General features: G+C 44.3%; 2 protein-coding genes across 2 annotated transcripts; both read left to right on the top strand.

Moving 5' to 3' along the window:
* The first annotated feature begins 1,708 nt into the window (after positions 1-1,708).
* herpud1 (homocysteine-inducible, endoplasmic reticulum stress-inducible, ubiquitin-like domain member 1) lies at positions 1,709-9,691 on the top strand. Its single transcript, XM_084672955.1, has 8 exons — positions 1,709-2,007; positions 2,215-2,292; positions 2,763-2,834; positions 4,018-4,226; positions 4,373-4,483; positions 4,894-5,253; positions 7,793-7,919; positions 8,004-9,691. The coding sequence occupies exons 1-8, from the start codon at positions 1,855-1,857 to the stop codon at positions 8,187-8,189; spliced, it is 1,296 nt and encodes a 431-aa protein (XP_084529081.1). The 5' UTR covers positions 1,709-1,854; the 3' UTR covers positions 8,190-9,691.
* A 958-nt stretch (positions 9,692-10,649) lies between these two features.
* On the top strand, positions 10,650-16,062 carry cetp (cholesteryl ester transfer protein, plasma). Its single transcript, XM_084673339.1, has 16 exons — positions 10,650-10,943; positions 11,126-11,240; positions 11,382-11,513; positions 11,809-11,879; positions 12,106-12,193; positions 12,491-12,560; positions 12,776-12,836; positions 12,954-13,045; positions 13,239-13,418; positions 13,531-13,581; positions 13,801-13,950; positions 14,054-14,121; positions 14,246-14,288; positions 14,409-14,478; positions 14,746-14,831; positions 14,965-16,062. Exons 1-16 carry the CDS (start codon positions 10,796-10,798, stop codon positions 15,040-15,042), a joined length of 1,503 nt encoding a protein of 500 aa, XP_084529465.1. The 5' UTR covers positions 10,650-10,795; the 3' UTR covers positions 15,043-16,062.
* Positions 16,063-18,746: the final 2,684 nt, after the last annotated feature.

Below are 18,746 nucleotides of genomic sequence, written 5' to 3'. Positions count from 1 at the left end.
TTAGACCTAATAAAGAGTTAGTGTTTCTTTCTCTCTGTCTCTTTCTCGTTCGTTCTCTCTCTCGCTCTCTTTATCCCTTGTGCTGCCTTCGGGTCATATGACCCAAAGGTTCATAACGAACCATCATTGTGTTTACCCAATTTTACCCAATACAAAAGCAAATAAAAATGATTTTCTTTTAACCTTCGCAATGTGGGGGGCCTGAGACAGCCCAACGGTTAAAAGAAAATGCTTCACTTTGTTTTTATATGCGGTAAAGTTGTCGCAAAAGACAGTGGGTCACAATGACTGATGGGTCAGAATGACCCGAAGATAACACAAGGGTTAAAATCGTTTTCTCACAGAAATGTATTTAGAATAGATTTACATTTTAAAAGAAACTGGAGATGGTATAATTTCTGGGGAAACTGAGGTGTGCTTGCATCCGTTGCGGATTGGTCCGTTTTATAACTTACATTGTACAAGTAATATTTGTACGTGCAAGATGAAATGGTGATAGGCTTTCTGGTAGCCTCACATAGTTGAAACAGTTGTATAAAAAGGAAGAATTTGGGCAATCCTGTGTAAAAAGGGCCCAACCTATATGACTTAAACGTCCCTTATGTTTTTCCCTTCTAGTGATATTTTTAAGCATTAACTCATATTGCATTCCTTCATTAATAAAGAACCCCTTTTGAAACAAGATTATTCTAACTTTGTCATTTGCAGTATCACAGCTGGAATCACGATTCAAACAAAACCATCTGCAAACAGAAAATATGCCCCCAAAATGTAAATAAGCTTGAAATGTATTTCTGGAAAACTGGTTAATGTAACTAGAAGTGATCATTATGTGTCAGTAACAACATCCCAAGTCTGAAGTCTCTGCGCTCATATAACAGTTGTTGTGCCACCAGATGCACCCCAACCATAAAATGCACCACCCTCCCCCCTACTTTTTGGGGGAAGAGAATGAAAGAGAATAAGTTGTATACATCCAGGTGTTAGTACTTCGGTAGCCTACATTTACAACCAAGGAGTGTCATTTATTTGCTTTGTTCTTCATATTAACATAATGAACTATTATTAACAACCATGTTTACTCAGAGTATCGAAATGCAAATTCAAATCCAAGATTTTGGCTATCTAAGCAACGCAATCGTGAGCAAGACGAACCTTTTGACACTGATGTTGTCTTTGTAGTGCAAAAATTGAGGGAGGATTTATGGTGGGAAAATAAATGAATAAATAATGAAATAAGAGAGAAGGTTGTGTTTTGCCAGAGGCAAAGTAAGCGCTTTATCCGTTCACTCAGCTAGCAAAATAACGTCCCCAGAAGTCCCCTGAACGTCCACAAAAGTTATCAGGACGTCGCAAGGGAATGTCTCCAGGACGTCCCCTATTAGCTGGGTGGGTGTCCAAAAAAGTAGGCCTACAAGAAAAAAAGGTATAGTCTATTATTGCGTTCTCTCTCAACAATTGAACTTTAACAGGGAGGATCTCGAAACTGTACTGGCGAAAGCCTGCTGTCAAATAACTGTATCTCTTGCGCAGGCGCTTTAGGTACGGAACGCACCCTGAGCTTCCACGTCTGATCGCAAGTCTCGACTGGCCAATCAAGTCGAGCCACAGTGTGTTTGGAAACAACACTCCCTGGTATTTCACATGCCACGGACTGTGACTGTCGCTTCCCTGTCCCAACCACAAACTATCGCTGTGATCAAATGGCCTGCTACTAGCTACTCAGTAAATCGAATTATTTCGTAATACTTTGTTGTTCGCTTGAAGGTTAAATTTCGTCGGACCAGCGCACAGATCGAGAGAGAGAGAAAGAAAGAAAGAAAGAGAGGGGCGCCACACAAAACGGCAAAGAAAATGGATATCCCAGGTTTTCAACAAAAGACGATCACGCTTGTGATTAAAGCCCCGAACCAAGTACACGGTGACAAAACGATCGAGGGAGTCGAGCTGAACTGGACAGTGCAGAATCTAAAGACACACATATCGAACGTGTACCCTGGTAATCCGGTGAGTGTGTTGTTCTTGTGTGTGTTGTAACAGGGACGACGACAGATCTTCTCGTACTATCCAGCGGCTTATCGGTGGGCCTAGCTAGCTGTAATGTTGTGGTTTTGGAGTAGTAGCATACATTGTTCGAATATCACCAGTTAGAACCTGTACTCTTTAGTATGTGTGTTTGTCACGCTCTTTTAACGTGCAAAATTATATTCTCAGGCTGCGGCTGATCAGAGACTAATCTACGCTGGAAAACTGCTCCCAGACCACCTCCACATCCGAGACGTTTTCAGACAGGTGCGTCTCTATTTATCATAAACTTAATCGGTTTAAGGGTTTTCTTGTCCCACAAACGCTATGTTAAAAGGGATATTTCATGGTGTTGTCTATAAACCCCAAGGAGATCTCAAATGACTGTACAGGGAAGAACAGAACACAACCGGTCTGTAAATGTACCGGTGTTCCAGTGTGAGTTATCCCTAAGGAGCCAGATCATTGTTTTGAGCAAAAAAGGCAATGCTATTTATCCTAGGCAGTGATGCTAATCTACTGTGAAATGATTTCCTCACACTTTTTGTACACTGTATGGTTACAGCCTGAATTAATAGTGTTGTATGTTAGAGGGTTTTGAAATGTACAAACCAGGCCCTACACATGCCCTTCCTTTTAGCCCGAGGCCTTATAATCTGAGTTCTGGACTGGTGGAGTCAATATTGATGCAAGGGTTTGGAAATTGTAACAGAAGTGACTAACCTGTTTCTTCCCAGACGGATACAACTCCCACTCTGCACCTGGTGTGCTCCTTTAGGACTACCGGGGCTCTCGGAGCTAGGCCCAAGGTAAGACTGGATACAACCTGTATTTGTATATATTTAAAGGGTGCACCCGGCCCTATCTGTATACAAAGTACTTATGTCCTCTTCTTTCTCTTAGATTCGCTTCTCGCTAGTTGCTAGCCATGCTCGGCCGGATAGCTTTCCTTAGACACTGCTTTGCATCTCTCTCTGCTGCCGTGAGATCGAAAGATAGCCCTGAAGTTTCACTTCATTTTTTTTGTTTTCCCTGATCAGCTTGTGTGTGTATCAGCATTGTCAGAGAGTTTGACGGTTATGTAAATATGTTATCAGGCCTTTCTCGTAACTGACCTATGCTTTTTGACAATCTTTGGTATTTCCTGAAACTTCCTAAACATCTTAAAGCCTGTAGAATCTTAGTGTGAAATACAATCATGTTTGCTTTGTCTGATCGTTCATTAATAACCTAATAATGAACATACAGTTGGGGTGGAACGGTACACTGAAGTCACGGTTCGGTTCATACCTCGGTTCAGATATCACGTTTCGGTACAACGGAGAGGAAGAGCAAAACATAAATCTAAAGCACTTCTTAAGCACTGTGGGGAAGAGAAGTCAAAAAGTTTTTTTTGTCTTGTTCCAGTGATTGGCACACCTGGGTGATGGCATTGGATATGTGTTAGCATGTTAGATGCATTTCCACTCACATACCCCACAACTGCTGAACAACGCCGACACACATTCCTTGTCTTATCCCCCACTCTCTCGCCTGTACTACTGTAACTGCCTGGGAAACCAAAGTTTTCCCGAACTTGCGATCATAAAGAGGCCGGCGGGTCCTATATCTATTGTGGGTTTACACCACTCGCCATACTCGCCCTAAGTGCTGCTAGCTATCTCTGACTCACTGGACCGTCAACTTGACAAAAAACAACATAATTATAGCTCGGCTACACGGCGCCAATCAGAGCTTCAGAGTTAAAGCGGGGCAACAGATTAGGTGTCCCTAAAGAACACGAGTATCTAACAGTAGTTCCGGATTACATTAATTCATTTGCACACAAGTTTTATTTATTTTTCTACTGTGTATTCTCCATGTTAAATTCATGCACCAAAGCGTGACGCCCCTGCCGTTTCAGTTCAATACATGTATCGTTCCACCCCTAAAAGGCAGTGTACAGTTCCCTAGTGATATATTGACACACTGGGCTGTCTTGGTCGTTTCCAGGTAAGGGGGCCGGAGCAGCCAGAGACCCAGCCCTCCTCCTCGCCTGCCCTCAGCCCACAGGTAGGCAGCATGCCACCCCCAGTGCCTGCTGGCCCAGAGCTGAGACAACGCAGACACCCATCCCACGACCAGGCCTCAGCCCCCACACCTGGAGAGGCCACGACCCCCACTTTGGCACCTGGGGAGGCCATCTGGCCTGGCACTGCAACGTGAGTGTACACCCTGGCAACTGCTCTCTCGCCTGTGGGTACTGGGATGTTGTTGTGGATGTTGATGTTTTTGTGGTTTTTGATGTTATTTCGGATTTAGGTTGTTGTTGGTGTTGTTGTGATGAGTGTCTCTGCTGCCCCTACAGGCCAGGAGGAGCAGAGATGACGCCCCCAGCCTTCCCATCCTTCTCTCTCTACAGTCCCCAGCAGCTCCTCTGGTTACAGCACGTCTATGCACGCCAGTACTACATGCAGTAGTGAGTACTACTTATAGGAGCGCAGGAATGCGCCTGTGTCAGAGCACATTCTATTGACATTCAGCAGTAAAAGAGCCACCATCGTTGTGAGGGGACTGGGATCCCGGTCATCAGGAATAGGAAATGTTGTCCTGTATGCTGTAGGTAAAAGTCACAAGGAAGCAGTGGAGTCTGTCTTAGTGAGTTAACTGACTCATCCACCTTTACAGAGTATCATTCTCTCTCTACTTTCACTACCATTAATAGGGCTAATGGTAAAATAACCACAATTGGCAAGTGAGCTATCACCCTCTAAAACATTTAATTGTATAGTTCATGCCTACTCCATAGCCTCCTACTTTGTGGTAAAGAGCTGTAAAAGGTGGAAGATCCTATAGGCTAAAACATGTCTGTCCTGTTTTGTCCAATAGCCATGCTGCATTAGCAGCAGCAGCCTCAACCCCATTGGCCCCTCCCACCGTTGGACCTGCTGTTGCCGCCCACCAAGCTCCCATCCCTGCCGCGCTGCCCAATCAGAACCCCATTGACAACTTGCCAGCCAATCAGAACGCCCAGGACCCTGGATTCATCAACCCAGGAGCAGCCAATCAGAACATGCGGATGAATGCACAAGGCGGGCCAGTTATGGAGGATGAGGAGGACGTGGACCGTGATTGGTTGGACTGGATATATACAGCCGCTCGATTGGGCGTCTTCCTCAGCATCGTCTACTTTTACTCCAGCTTGAGTCGCTTTGTCTTGGTGATGAGCAGCCTGATCCTCATGTACCTGTAAGTATCTAACCCTAACCAGCTACTGTAGTTAACTCAGTGTGTAGCTGGCTAGTTAACCCAGCCTACATTTGGCTACTTAACTTAGTTGCTACCTGGCTAGTTAACCCAGTCTGCATCTGGATAGTTAGCCCAGTCTGTATCTGGCTAGTTAACCCAGTCTGTATCTGGCAAGTTAACCCAGCCAACATTTGGCTCCTTAACTTAGTTGCTACCTGGCTAGTTAACCCAGTCTGCATCTGGATAGTTACCCTAGTCTGTATCTGGCTAGTTAACCTTGTTTCTACTTGGCTAGTTAACCCAGTCTATATCTGGCTAGTTAACCCAGTCTGCATCTGGCTAGTTAACCCAGTCTGCATCTGGCTAGTTAACCCCGTCTGTATCTGGCTAGTTAACCCAGTCTGCATCTGGATAGTTAACCCAGTCTGCATCTGGATAGTTAACCCAGTCTGCATCTGGCTAGTTAACCCAGTCTGTATCTGGATAGTTAACCCCGTCTGTATCTGGCTAGTTAACCCAGTCTGCATCTGGATAGTTAACCCAGTCTGCATCTGGATAGTTAACCCAGTCTGCATCTGGATAGTTAACCCAGTCTGCATCTGGCTAGTTAACCCAGTCTATATCTGGCTAGTTAACCCAGTCTGCATCTGGCTAGTTAACCCAGTCTGCATCTGGATAGTTAGCCCAGTCTGTATCTGGCTAGTTAACCCAGTCTGTATCTGGCAAGTTAACCCAGCCAACATTTGGCTCCTTAACTTAGTTGCTACCTGGCTAGTTAACCCAGTCTGCATCTGGATAGTTACCCTAGTCTGTATCTGGCTAGTTAACCTTGTTTCTACTTGGCTAGTTAACCCAGTCTATATCTGGCTAGTTAACCCAGTCTGCATCTGGCTAGTTAACCCAGTCTGTATCTGGCTAGTTAACCCAGTCTGCATCTGGATAGTTAACCCAGTCTGTATCTGGCTAGTTAACCCAGTTTATATCTGGCTAGTTAACCCAGTCTGCATCTGGATAGTTAACCCAGTCTATATCTGGATAGTTAACCCAGCCTGCATCTGGATAGTTAACCCAGTCTGCATCTGGCTAGTTAACCCAGTCTATATCTGGCTAGTTAACCCAGTCTGCATCTGGCTAGTTAACCCAGTCTGCATCTGGATAGTTAACCCAGTCTGCATCTGGATAGTTAACCCAGTCTGTATCTGGATAGTTAACCCAGTCTGTATCTGGCTAGTTAACCCAGTCTGTAGGTATCTTGCCCTGGCTGGTTAACCAAGTCTGTTCTCTATCTGTCTAGTTAACCTGGTGTGTTTGCTGGAGTGATTACCAGCCCTGTAGTTACCTTGTTTGACTGGTTAGCTGTGTGTTTTACCTGTTACCTTCAACACTCATCAGGCCTATTCATATGGAACACCCCATATCATTTCATGCTGCAAACATACCACCTGACAGTCTGCTGTCACTGGAGCTGAACCAGAACCAACTTACTGTAGAACGTATTGCTTGTTTGTTTAGGACCGTTTGGAACTGGGTGTGTTCCTTTAAGTCCCCGGCAGTCTGTCCTCTACTCTGGTTTCACTGGTTACCAAACTGGTTTCATGCCATAATTGAGCCCCTATGGAAATCTGATGGGTTTAATCGGTCTATGGAGTTGGCATGGTGTTGGCTTGGTGTTTCAGGTAAAGGAGGGGGTTTAGAGGCAACAGAGGGGACGGAATATAGGCTTTCCTACTGTGTGTGTGTGTGTGTGTGTGTGTTTGTTGACTGTAGAGAAAATGTTTACCTCACATGCTGCGGTCACACACTATCACTCTTGACAGTATTGTGTAATGGTCTCACAAACTTACTCCCACAGCCGCTCGGTTAATCAGCAGGAGGTTGGGAGGCTGGGGCTAAAGTTGGGGATGAGGATGGGGTTAGGACTGGGGCTAATGATGAGGCTAGGGCTGAGGCTATGGCTATGGCTGTTTTGCTGGTTATGAGAACTGCAAGGGACAGACAGGAAGAAGTTGAATGTGGCGTGTCTGGACTTAACAATAGCTGTTAGAGAGAAAGCAGAACGAAAGTTGTCTTGGCAACCCTGTGGACAGAAGCCAGACCTTTTAAGTCCAGAAGGTGTGTTTGTGTGTGTGTGTGTGTGTGCACACGCTCACACGCCAATGTCAGCATGTGCGCAAGGGCACATCTAATGGTGATAACATGATGTACACGTGGCTATGTGAGGCTCATAGTTACACTGTTCTGAAGGAGGTGGAAGGATTCATGTTTCGTGGAAACAGACTTCCCTCTCTTTTTTCCCGGTATTATTCCTTTTCTCTCAGTCTTCTCCAACTGGAGGAAGAGGTGACGCCGCTACTCAGATAGCCTTATGATACAGCGGCCTTGTGGATTTTGGTTTGTAACTCAACCACCTTCTCCTTCTTCTCTCCCCCTCTACTACCCACCCCTTTCCCCCCTCCTCTACCTCTACGCCGCCCTCTTCTCCTGTTCTCTACCCACCTTCTTTGCACTCTTCCTCCCACTCTATTCTCCTCCTCCTCAGACACACCGCTGGGTGGTTCCCCTTCAGGAGGAGAGCTTTGGTCCGAGGACCCAACCCCCCTCCCCTCCAGCCCCTCCAGGCTCCAGAGGCCCTGCAGAACCCGGACAGGAACCCCAACCCACCTCAGGTAAAACAAGTGCGTTTACCCGTGCGTGTTTCTGCTTTGTGTGCGTGTGCAAGACTACCAACATGAAAACCCTTCTTCCTGTAGGGGGAGGAGCCTGCTGCAGGGGAAGGGGCAGAACCAGAACTAGCTATTGGTCCGGAGGGACAGCCTCCTCTGATAGCCGTCCTGGTTCCTCCGACCAGAGTGTCTGTGATGTGGACGGCGTGGGTGTTCCTCAAGACGTTCTTCTCCTCTCTGATCCCTGAGGCCCCCCAGGCCGTGGTCAACTGACGGTGCAGTACCCCAACTGGACAGCAGGGGGAGACCAAGACCAGGACACTCTCACAGGGTGTGTCAGTCTGGCTGTTCTCCTTCAACAGAGTTCTACCAGTGGGATGGTCCAGTGCTACAGTTTGAGATCGACCGGCCCACTCAAGAGCTCAACTTCTATAAAAACAAAAACGACTCTAATAAAGACCCATGATCTGTGCATACAGGCTAATGTACTCACCCCTGTGTCCACCTGGCTCTGCCTGGCTCTGGGGACTTGTTCACATGAGGCATCCTGCTGAACTGAAACTTGTCTACCATGAATCTTAAGACCACAGTGAAGGCTTGAGACTGTAAGGTAATGAGTGACTAATACAAATGTATTTAAAAGATCTTTCACAATATACATTGTGTACATACCGACAAAAGAACTGATGTGCCCTTGATTAGAGTAAATCAGTTACAGTGACATGGAAATGACACCCGCCATACTGATGTTGATTTGGTCCTTCCGGAAGATTCTGACCAAAACCATGGCTGTTCTCTGCCAAACATTATATGTACTGTATATGACTGTTGTATCCAGAGGCCGAGTGATGTCAACACCTCTTTCACGGTATCACTTCCAGATCCATAAGAACATAGGATTATTCTCTTTGTATTGTTTTACAGAGCACTTTATGTCCTGAATCTTATTATGCAAATGTGCTGTCCTAACCAGGGGTTTGAATTTGGCTGCAAGACGAGGAATGTTTCAGAAAGTAGGTTGACTTTTGATATCAGTGTAATGGAGATCTGAGTCAGGGGCTTTGATGGATGGAAATTATGACTAGTGACACTTCAGTTCTTGTGTGTGGGGCGGGGCTTAGGCAAGAAGTGCATGCTGTGTTGTGTAGAAGACAGAACCATGTAAACAATCTGGTAAAACTTGACACTAAGGTTACATTAACTGCCATGTAACTACATAGCAATACCTATTGTAAAAACAAAATAATTGCTATGTTCTTAAATGGTATTAAGTTTAGGTTATTACAAAAATGAACAAAGGCCAAGTATGAGGGAGGGGTGTGAGGGGTAAGTGGATGTTATAAAAGGGCAGTTGAAGGTTGTGTAACCAAACAAGATGTTAACATCCACTTACCTCTGGAAAGCATAAACTCCCCCATACCAAGTTTCACTTGTGTTATAACTTGTTATAACTTGTTATAACTTCTAAAGTAATAAGGTGTAACTACATAGCAGTGCTTTTGTAACCACAATGTTGTTACTAAAGGTTTTGCTATGTAGTTACATAGTAGTTAATGTAACCATAATGTAAAGCGTTGCCAAAAATCTTGTTACACAGAAAAGTTTCAGATGTATTTGTGATTCCTTTGGAAATGCCTCTATATGTACATAAATACTGTACACTAAGTGTAATCTTTAAACCAGTTTAAGTTAGATTTTATTCTGAAAAAATAAGCATTTTGGTGAATGATATGAGTGCATTGGAGAGACTTGCAATAAAACATGCAATAAATACATTGTATTTGTCATGACTGAAACCTCATGTTAAGTGTCCTTTGCCAGAGAGAAAGGCACACCAATCCACCCCATATACTTGTTTTCATAACCTGCACAAAGGTCAAATTATTGCTCATGTTCTTTTTGTTGTTTGCTTTTTTGTTTCGACATAAACTCGACACAGAGAACAGTCTTGTGTCTCTCCCTCAGCCTCTCTTTCTTCAGAGTTCGTTGACCTCTGGCTGGGCTGCCAGGGTAACGAGAAGCTGTGTTGTTAAGAGACACCTCACTTTACTTGGGGCTCCCCCTGGCGGGAACATCTGGTCCCCATGGTAACGTTGTGGCCTCCGGCCTTGATAGAACTCATATAACTCAGCAGATCTTATCATTCTACAGCTGGATGCATGAGCCACACAGGAACTCAGCATTCTGCCTCTGCCCAAGACAACACACTGAAAACTCACCATGGCATCTGCTAGCAAGATGCAGACATTCGTGAGTTTTGAAAACCACTGAGATGAAAAGCATATTCCTTCGTAAAAACATCGTTGATCAAATGTTTTTGCTGCAAGGTTGCAGAATGGTCGGTGGGAAGAAAGTGTTTGGTACTGGGACCCCAGGGTCAGGGTCACAAACTCTCCTATAGAAACCTGAGCCTCTCGGTATCTGTGTTCTTAACTGCCCGGTAGTAAACCTCTCTCAGCATGGGGTACCAGCTGACCCCCAGTCCTCGAGACAACCATGTGTATATCCCCCCCCCCCCCCCGCCAAACACACACACACATATGCAACATGGAGGTCCACTCTGCCTCCACCACCCCCAAACACATACACACACACACACAGAACATTCTAACCCTTCCTATCCTTCAAAAGATCTCTGTGCGCCCTCCCTTCTCTGGCCTCCCACCCTCCCTTTTCTATCCTCCCTCAAGAGCCTTGGTTGACCACAGCGCTGTTCATTCCAGATAAAAAGCCCTGAGGAGGCTGTAGTTCTGTTGTCTCGTCCTCGTTTGACCAATATTTCCACATTTCTCCTTCTGGCTAGGTACTTGAGTCTGTGTGTCCGGTGGGGGTAGTGTCAGAAGAAATTATCGAGCAGTAGTCCAGTATAGTTTACTATAATGTTGATGGACAGGTGTGGGAAGGTTCTCGGTGTGGCTCTGGTGTCCCTGGTCATGTTGGGATTTACTCAGGGCTGTTTGGATCCACAATCGGCCTATCGCTTCACCGGAGCTGTCTGCCGACTCACCTATCCTGCTGCTGTAGTCTGTGAGGACTGTCTGTTTGTCTGTCTCTGTACATCTGTCTGCGAGTATGTCTATCTGTCTCGCTGACTGTCTGCCAGTCTGTGTGTCTGTCTACCTACCTGTCTGGCTGTCAGTTTGGAAAATGAGAGATTGAAACTACCTGCCTGCCTGCATGTGTGTGTCTGTGTGTGTTTGTGTGTGTAGTAAATGAGAAGACTACCAAGGTGATTGAGACAGCATTCCAGCATGCCAAATACCCCAGTGTGGGGGGAGAGAAGTCTCTGCTCTTCACAGGAACAATCAAATACGGCCTGGAAAAGTGAGTAGTCACACAACGCCACACCCAGAAATGCTCACTTTTGATCCACACAAACACACTCGCTTTATTTTTCCCTCAATGTTTTCTTTTTGGTCAACTCTTTTGTTCAGATCTTTCCTCCTGTCCTCTTGTCCCTCCCAGTCTGGAGATCCATAACCTGAGCATTGGTCAGAGTTTGTTTGAGCTGCAGCCGGGGGTGGGCATCGCCATGGAGATACGTAATGTCTCTGCAGTCTTCAGGGGAACCATCAAGTATGGCTACGGTAACTGGCTGTGAGTAGGTGTCTGGAGGCTGAACTAGGATCCGTTCATGACTCCCTGACCTTAAATATCAGTTGCTGAAATATGAGACTGTTTTTTTTATTTTTGTTCACATTTAAATTGACATTTTATTCAAATTGAGGTAACAATGGTGCTCATAGAAAGTACAGAAAATATATTCAGTTCAGGCTTTTGGCAAAAAAGACAGGGGCCTTGTTGTGTATTTGTGACTTGTTATTAAGCTGCATTCTTGATCGATCAAGTGTTTGTAAACATAGAAGCTCATAGCGAAAACTCTGTCTTGCAGCATCAAATTGGCACATTCAATTGATTTTGAAATCGAGTCTCAGATAGATCTGGGAATCAACCCCAAGCTCTGTAAGTATTTAACTTTGCCATCATTTGTTTGTTTACCCCTCTGTTTTGACATAGTGGTATATAGCTGGTGTCACTGACCCACATTAACCTTTAAAAACATCTAGCATAGAAAAGATTTTGGGCAGAAAGGTTTTCCCTTGAAACTTGGAATTTGGCTCTATGTTTGTTTGGGAAACGTATTTCGAAATATCTTGTTGCTGAGTCTGCTTGTGTGTGTGTATGCTAGACTGTGGAAAGGGGAAGGTTGCTGCGGATACATCCGATTGCTTCTTGAACTTCCATAAGCTTCGTCTGCATCTGCAGGGAGACAGAGAGTAAGTCACAAGATTGAGTGTTTCGATAAAACTGTGGTTTCTGTCTCACAAACATTCATTTGCACAGATTCTTTTATCCAAATCAACATACATTTACAAAGTACAGCAGAAAATGAAGGATCAGAAGTGCATCCTTCTTACAGTATGGTCAGAGTCAAGGAACGGTCTGTATTTACAAGCAACATCGGAAAGTAACTACATCTACAACAAGTAATACTAATACTACAGTGCAATAATGACATACATATATACCTATACTACAGCATGTGGGGGTGGAACCTTTTATCTTGTGTGCAGACCCGGTTGGATGAAAAGACTCTTCACAGAGTTCATCACCTTCACTGTGAAGCTGGTCGTCAAAAGCCAGGTGAGAGAAGGGGCTGTAGGTGGATGAGTATGTGGGTGGGAAGACAAGTAGGTTTGGGCGGGGTGGTGGAGCTGGCGGGGGAACAGTTATCCAACATATGGATAAACTATGCCCCCTACTGTAGAACAAAGGTATCGGCTGTAAAAACAAGCATTGCAGAATCCACATTACGACCTATGACAACCATCGGTGATTCTCTGTCCTCTTAACTGTAGATTTGTAAAGAGATCAACAATGTGGCTAACATCTTGGCTGACTTCATACAGGAAAGAGCAGGTAGGCTCTTAGTTTGGGGACGAGAGGTTACTGGAGAGACAATCCACTCTACTGTAGACCGTTAATGAAGTGACTGATATATAAGTTTGAACCTTTCTTTGTGTTTGATCTCCACAGAGAAGTTTCTTAGTTACGGTAACATCAATGTGGACATAGGTGTAACCTCTGCTCCGGTCATCACTGCAGACTACATAGAGTCATACCACAAGGTACATTGGATACGCAACCTCACACGCACACTACACGCACACACATACACACACACACTCGCACATTTTTCGTGTTTCACTATACTTGTGAGGATATTTGGCTCCCACGAGGGTAGATAAACAAGACCACGCACACTCGGGCGCACACGCACACTCTTCAACCTGCAGCCCTTCCTTTTGTAAACGTCCTCAGGGTCTGACCAATTACAACAACGTGACTGCAGTGATCAACGCCTCTGTGTTTGACCCCTCCCATCTGACGGAGGACCGCATGCTCTATTTCTGGCTCTCCGACGAGTTCCTCAGCCCCGTGATGACGGCAGCACACCAAGACGGCCTCTTGCGACTCAACATCTCTGGCCCTGAGTTGAATGTAAAGATCTTCTTGGTATCTCTGGGTCTGAAGTGTGGGTAGGGGGTGGGGAGTCTATGTGTGTGTGTTTCACTTTTATACATGGTCAAACGTGATCAAATCTCCTTTTCAGGAGCTGTTCCAGACAGATCTTTCCTCCCCCATGCCAGAAGTTCTGAGCAAGGTAGACACACACCCACCTCATATCTTACAGAAAACAAGTAGGTTTGGGTGAAGTGGTGGAGCTGGAGGGGGAACAGTTATCCAACATATGGATCAAATATACCCCCTACTGTAGTAGCTTCACCTACTAAAACACCTGCTCCTCTCTGCATCACCTAGAACACCTTGTTCATGTCGGCATCAATGTCAGAGTCTCTTAATGTCTGTCTGTCTGATCCAGTATCTGGCATCTGAGTCCCTCATGCTCAGAGTCTGGAGTTTGTCTGAGCCCAAACTCTGTACCACTCCTCTGGGTACGACGGTCAGAGCCATGGCGGGGATACAACTGGCCCCTGGAGCCGAGGACACACCTGGACTGTATTTTGAGACGGTGAGACCAACCCGGCAAACCCACTAGCTTGAGACGATTATACTTTCCATAGCTGAGCCACCAGCTGACAGGACTGTGTGTGTGTGTGTGTGTGTTTGTCCAGGAGGTCGAGGCGAATGTAACAGCAAGCTACTCTGAGAAGAAAGTGTACTTGAAAGCCATGTCAACACAGTGAGTAGTACTACTACTAGTGCTTCTGATAACGTCAAGATATAATAGTGTGGGCTCACACCTTACTCTATTTCCTTGTGTGAGCGGACTCACTCTGATCTACTTATGTCTTGTCGTCCGGTAGAACTTCAGTACTGAAGGCCTCACTGCTCCCAGATGTCCTACAGGTGAGACCACCTCTCGACCCCTCTTCCTGTCTTGCTCCTCTCTCTCACACATACTGTATCTACATCTGTGTTTTCCTCTCTCATCTCTAGTAGAGTAACTCTGCCTTTTTATGTTGCCAGCTGGATAAGGCTCATCTAGAATACTTCAACGAGGCTGTCCAAAAAATAGGTGTTCCCAAAGTCCTGTCTGGTGAGATCACTGTGTGTGTGCGCGTGTGTGTGTGCGTTTGTGAGTGGCTGCAACGGTTTAGGTTTGTCTACAAATGTGGGTGGGACAGCTTTTTTTATAACTGAGGATGCAGCCCTTTAATATAATTTTCTTCATGAGAACTGGGGGGGGAACAGATTTGCAGTTACAAAAAAGTGTCATTTATAATGAAACCTACGACCCTGTGTGAATGTATGTGTACTGTGTTGTATTTGGATCTCAGGACTGGTTGTAATGTCTGTGTTGTAGTTCTGGAGCCAGTGATCACCGGTCTTCTGGATGAGCAGGGAACATACCTGTTTGACATCATAGACCCTCAGGTCATCCCTCAAGATGTAAGCACTGAGCGCTCACTTTTTCTCAAAATCACAACAACAATCATGCAGAACTGCTGATGTCAGTCCAGAAGTGTATACCCTCTCTTTTTTCTTCTACCTTCTTATAATCCCTCCCTCTTTCTATCCATAGGGCTATGTGGTGATCCAGATGGACTTTGGCTTCCCTCACCACCTGTTGGTTGAGTTCCTCAGGAAGACTCTGGAATAGTCCACCCATGGAAAAATACACTTCAAATATGACTTCCTGTCTAATGTTGAGCACTGATCTTAACTGCCGTATCAGACACCACAAAAGCCATTAATAGCCACTTCCACTCTACTTATAGCCCTCTGGCCTCTCTGTGGTGGGCCCAAACCCAGCCTGTTGCATTCCCTAGAGCTAGAGCACCACCCAGTGGACATACTAGTTCACTGCTTTCAGGTTTTTTAGATGGTGTTTTAAGTGAAATTACTACAAGGTTAAATGCAGATTGACAATAGATGACGGTTTACACCTGCGATGTACAAAAATATAACATAGGGTGATGGTTTTTGTACTATGCGTGTACATAGTCTGAAGGTTTTATAACTAGCTCTATGTATATTAATTGTGAAATTGATTGACATTCCTGACACCTGTGTTGTCAATCTTTTGTTATTATGTAGTTATCTAGTTCTTTGTTTTAGAGTAAGATCTCTGTTGAAATAAAGAGTGTCCATCCACCGTTGTGTAACCTATAGTGCTAGGTGAGTAAGCTAGCACTACTGTATACCTGTTACGCCTACACTTACCAAATATTGTTGATATTATTGTATTTTATTAAGTATTTTATTATAGTTAAAATGTAATGTAATTCCATAATTTCCCTACTTAGTTATAACTATTCAAAAATATTTCAGGAAAAACGCTCAAGGTGTCCTCGAGGAGGCAAAGAGAGTAGAGGTCCCTTCAGGGGCGTTTCTGCACGGGGGCCTAAAGGGGCCAGTGCCCCTGTAAAAATGTCCCTGCCCCCCCCCCCCCCCCCCCCTGTGGACCCCTGAGCTGACTGAAAAGAAAAAAAACGTTTTTCTTCTTCTACTAGTCATCATGAAACACGGAAGGGACACTGCAGCCTTTTTTGCACCAATAAATAAAAAGGTTAGAGAAACAAATCAAGGTATTGACAGATTTGAGGAGCTGGAAGAGGGAGAGCCAAAACATTTTGTATGATTTTAATATAAAGCAAAATTAAAGGATTTAATGTTTAAACCTTGTGTTATCTTCGGGTCATTCTGACCCATCAGTCATTGTGACCCACCGTTGTATTGCGACAACTTTACCGCATACACAGTAGTGGAGGGGGGGTGTGGGCGGGGGCGCCAAAAACCCCGGGCCCTCACTCGAGGTGGGCCTCTGATCTATGCATTTTTTTCATAATTTCTCTTTGGCAACAAAACGTTGATTGCATGCATGGTAGACACTTTTACAAAATATGTATAGGCCTAAATTTTTCCGAAACATTTGGCAGGCCAGGATCTGTCTAAGGCCGTTGATGTGGTTGACGCATTTGTTACATTTCATAGGCTACTATGTACCGTGAGCTGAGCATGGAAAAACATGAACTTAACACACAAAGCATCCTACCATTTCTCATTGACAATGACATGGACCGTGCTTTCCCCAACCTTGCCATTCTCTATAGCATTTACTTGACAATTCCGATAAGCAGTTCTATGGCAGAGGACGTTCAGCCGTCTGAAAAGAGTTTCTTGTGATCAAGCATGGGGGAGGAATGGCTGTCCAACTTAGCACTGTTGTGCATCGACAGGGACATCGAGATTTACATTACAAAGTAATCGCCAGATTTGCTAACGCTAAGAACAGATTATTTAAAATAGGCAAAGGCATTTGTTGTGGCCTATGTTTCATGTCTGCATAACTTATGTTCTGCATTTGTAAAACTAAGTTAAATAATGTGTTTTTTGTTTTGTTTATAGTCTAATGGAATTTGAGTTCACTTGTAGCATGCCGGCTGTAAGTGGCCTACTGCAGGGCACGTCACGCGTGTGTTGCGCACTCGTTTTTTTTCATGGGAGCTTGGTTAGCGTGTGTAGCTGGAACCAAATTATTGCTGAAAGAATTTTTATATAGACCTATGTTTGTTTATTATAAGTTGTAACTGTTGGGATGACTATACGCCAATGTCTTTAACTTTATTTTTGGGGGCTTATGACCTCTGTTGAATTTGAATATAATGTATTTGGTAAGTGGACAGATTATTAGACCCATTTTATGCATGGATTTGTGTAGTTCTACAGTATACGGTGTGTGAGAGATTCTAATGAATGCTGAATGCGAGCCTACTGGCCAACATTTTGTTCGCACATTATGGGTTATGATGACTGAACACATCTCTTGCTCCGCCCCTGCGCATACATAAATAAAGTGAAGCATTTTCTTTTAACCGTCGGGCTGTCTCAGACCCCCCACATTGCAAAAGTTCAAAGAAATGTTTATGTGCTGGAGCCCCCCAAAAATTCTCATTAGCCCCCCCCCCCCCCCCAAACCCACTAGAGGACACTTTTTAAAAGGATATTTTCCTAATTTTGCTGGGTCACTGGAAAAATAATAGGTTTTATCTAGGGGCTTAGCCCCCCCAAAAGTGTGAACCTAGATTTGCACCTGCGGAACTAGTTTTATACATGGGGTGGCCAAGGGGTGACCAAGGCTACTTCAGGGGGTCCATAATCCAGAGTCTTGGGTCACTGTTATTATATACAGTATAATCTGGGTCGAGAAGTGCTGGAACATCATAAATATTTTAGGAAAAAAAGCACTCAAGCACCAGGGACTTATAATAGCATTTCTGTGTTACAGAAATAACACAGTAGCCTACATAGTTTATTTACAAAACAAAGTGAATTTACACCCCCCCCCAAATAAATAACTTTGTGCCCAACCAAGCCAATAAAGCCAAGTCACTCATTTAGTGGCAGAATCCATTATGTCTACAAAATTATTTTAGATATACTATAGGTTTAGCTAACTTGCAAATCCTGAGGATAGCCTACTGTAGCAGACCTTTCTATGTAACAACGGACAAGGGTGTTTTGTCCCTCGGGAGTTGCCGTAGGCTTGATGGTGAACGCATTTGTGAAATCAGTGAGGCCTGTTCGAATAGCGATGTCAAGAATAGCAGTGATAAAATACAAGTTATGAAAAGAGACCGCGTCCGTGTCTTTTTGTCCACAGGATCATATACAATTAGATCTAAAACGAACTTACAAAGAGCTTGGTTACACTACCAAAGTTGAATTAGTAATGTTGTTAGCGATGCTAGCGTTATTTTTCTAGAGATAGCTAGCTTACAACATTTCACTGGGTCTTGCAGCTGTTCGATTAACTGAAATTATTATGAAATGTTATGTTCTACTAGCCATTTGCCTACTTTAGCAAGTCACTATATTTCCAAGCCCTGATAGTGTAGTTAGCTGAAAATGACACGGTAGCCTAAATAATTCCTCTTTCAAGTAATAAGCCCCCATTCAAGTGTTGAGCATTAAATTAGGTGCACGGTCTGATCTTGAGACAGACACTTTTTTGTTCTAAAACCGGATAATAAACTGCTTCAAAATTGAAGCCGCACAAGCACAAGAAAACTGTAACTAAAATTACTGACTGTCTCAGTTTGACTGTTATTGGAGTCGAAGTTCTAACATTAACTTAGACCGCTACTGTAGGCTAATCAACATAGCCTACGTAAAAAATGTTCAGGAAACCTAAACCCAATGCAAACCTTAAAACTTACTTCAAATATTATGCCTTTTTCAATCACGAAGAGAGCTTGTGGAGCTGTGGAAACATTCTCTATTCGGCTGTCTGTTCTTATTCTTCTGTATCTCTCAACAAACTTGTCTCTTCGATTTGAATAATGAACCGCAACAAAATAAACG

The sequence above is a fragment of the Hypomesus nipponensis genome, chromosome 14 (genome assembly GCF_054491055.1).
Source record: "Hypomesus nipponensis isolate SF chromosome 14, ASM5449105v1, whole genome shotgun sequence".
NCBI classification, from domain to species: Eukaryota; Metazoa; Chordata; class Actinopteri; order Osmeriformes; family Osmeridae; genus Hypomesus; species Hypomesus nipponensis.
The sequence above is the reverse complement of the archived record's forward strand: the minus strand, read 5'-3'. Positions and strand labels throughout refer to the sequence as shown.

Bases quoted from the DNA above. Each gene is read 5' to 3' on its own strand.
- herpud1 (XM_084672955.1), top strand. From the start codon at position 1,855: ATGGATATCCCAGGTTTTCAACAAAAGACGATCACGCTTGTGATTAAA. The intron at 2,008-2,214 runs GTGAGTGTGTTG...TTATATTCTCAG, and splicing joins ACGTGTACCCTGGTAATCCG to GCTGCGGCTGATCAGAGACT. The intron at 4,227-4,372 runs GTGAGTGTACAC...CTGCCCCTACAG, and splicing joins ATCTGGCCTGGCACTGCAAC to GCCAGGAGGAGCAGAGATGA.
- cetp (XM_084673339.1), top strand. From the start codon at position 10,796: ATGTTGATGGACAGGTGTGGGAAGGTTCTCGGTGTGGCTCTGGTGTCC. The intron at 12,194-12,490 runs GTAAGTCACAAG...TCTTGTGTGCAG, and splicing joins CATCTGCAGGGAGACAGAGA to ACCCGGTTGGATGAAAAGAC. The intron at 13,951-14,053 runs GTGAGACCAACC...GTGTTTGTCCAG, and splicing joins CTGGACTGTATTTTGAGACG to GAGGTCGAGGCGAATGTAAC.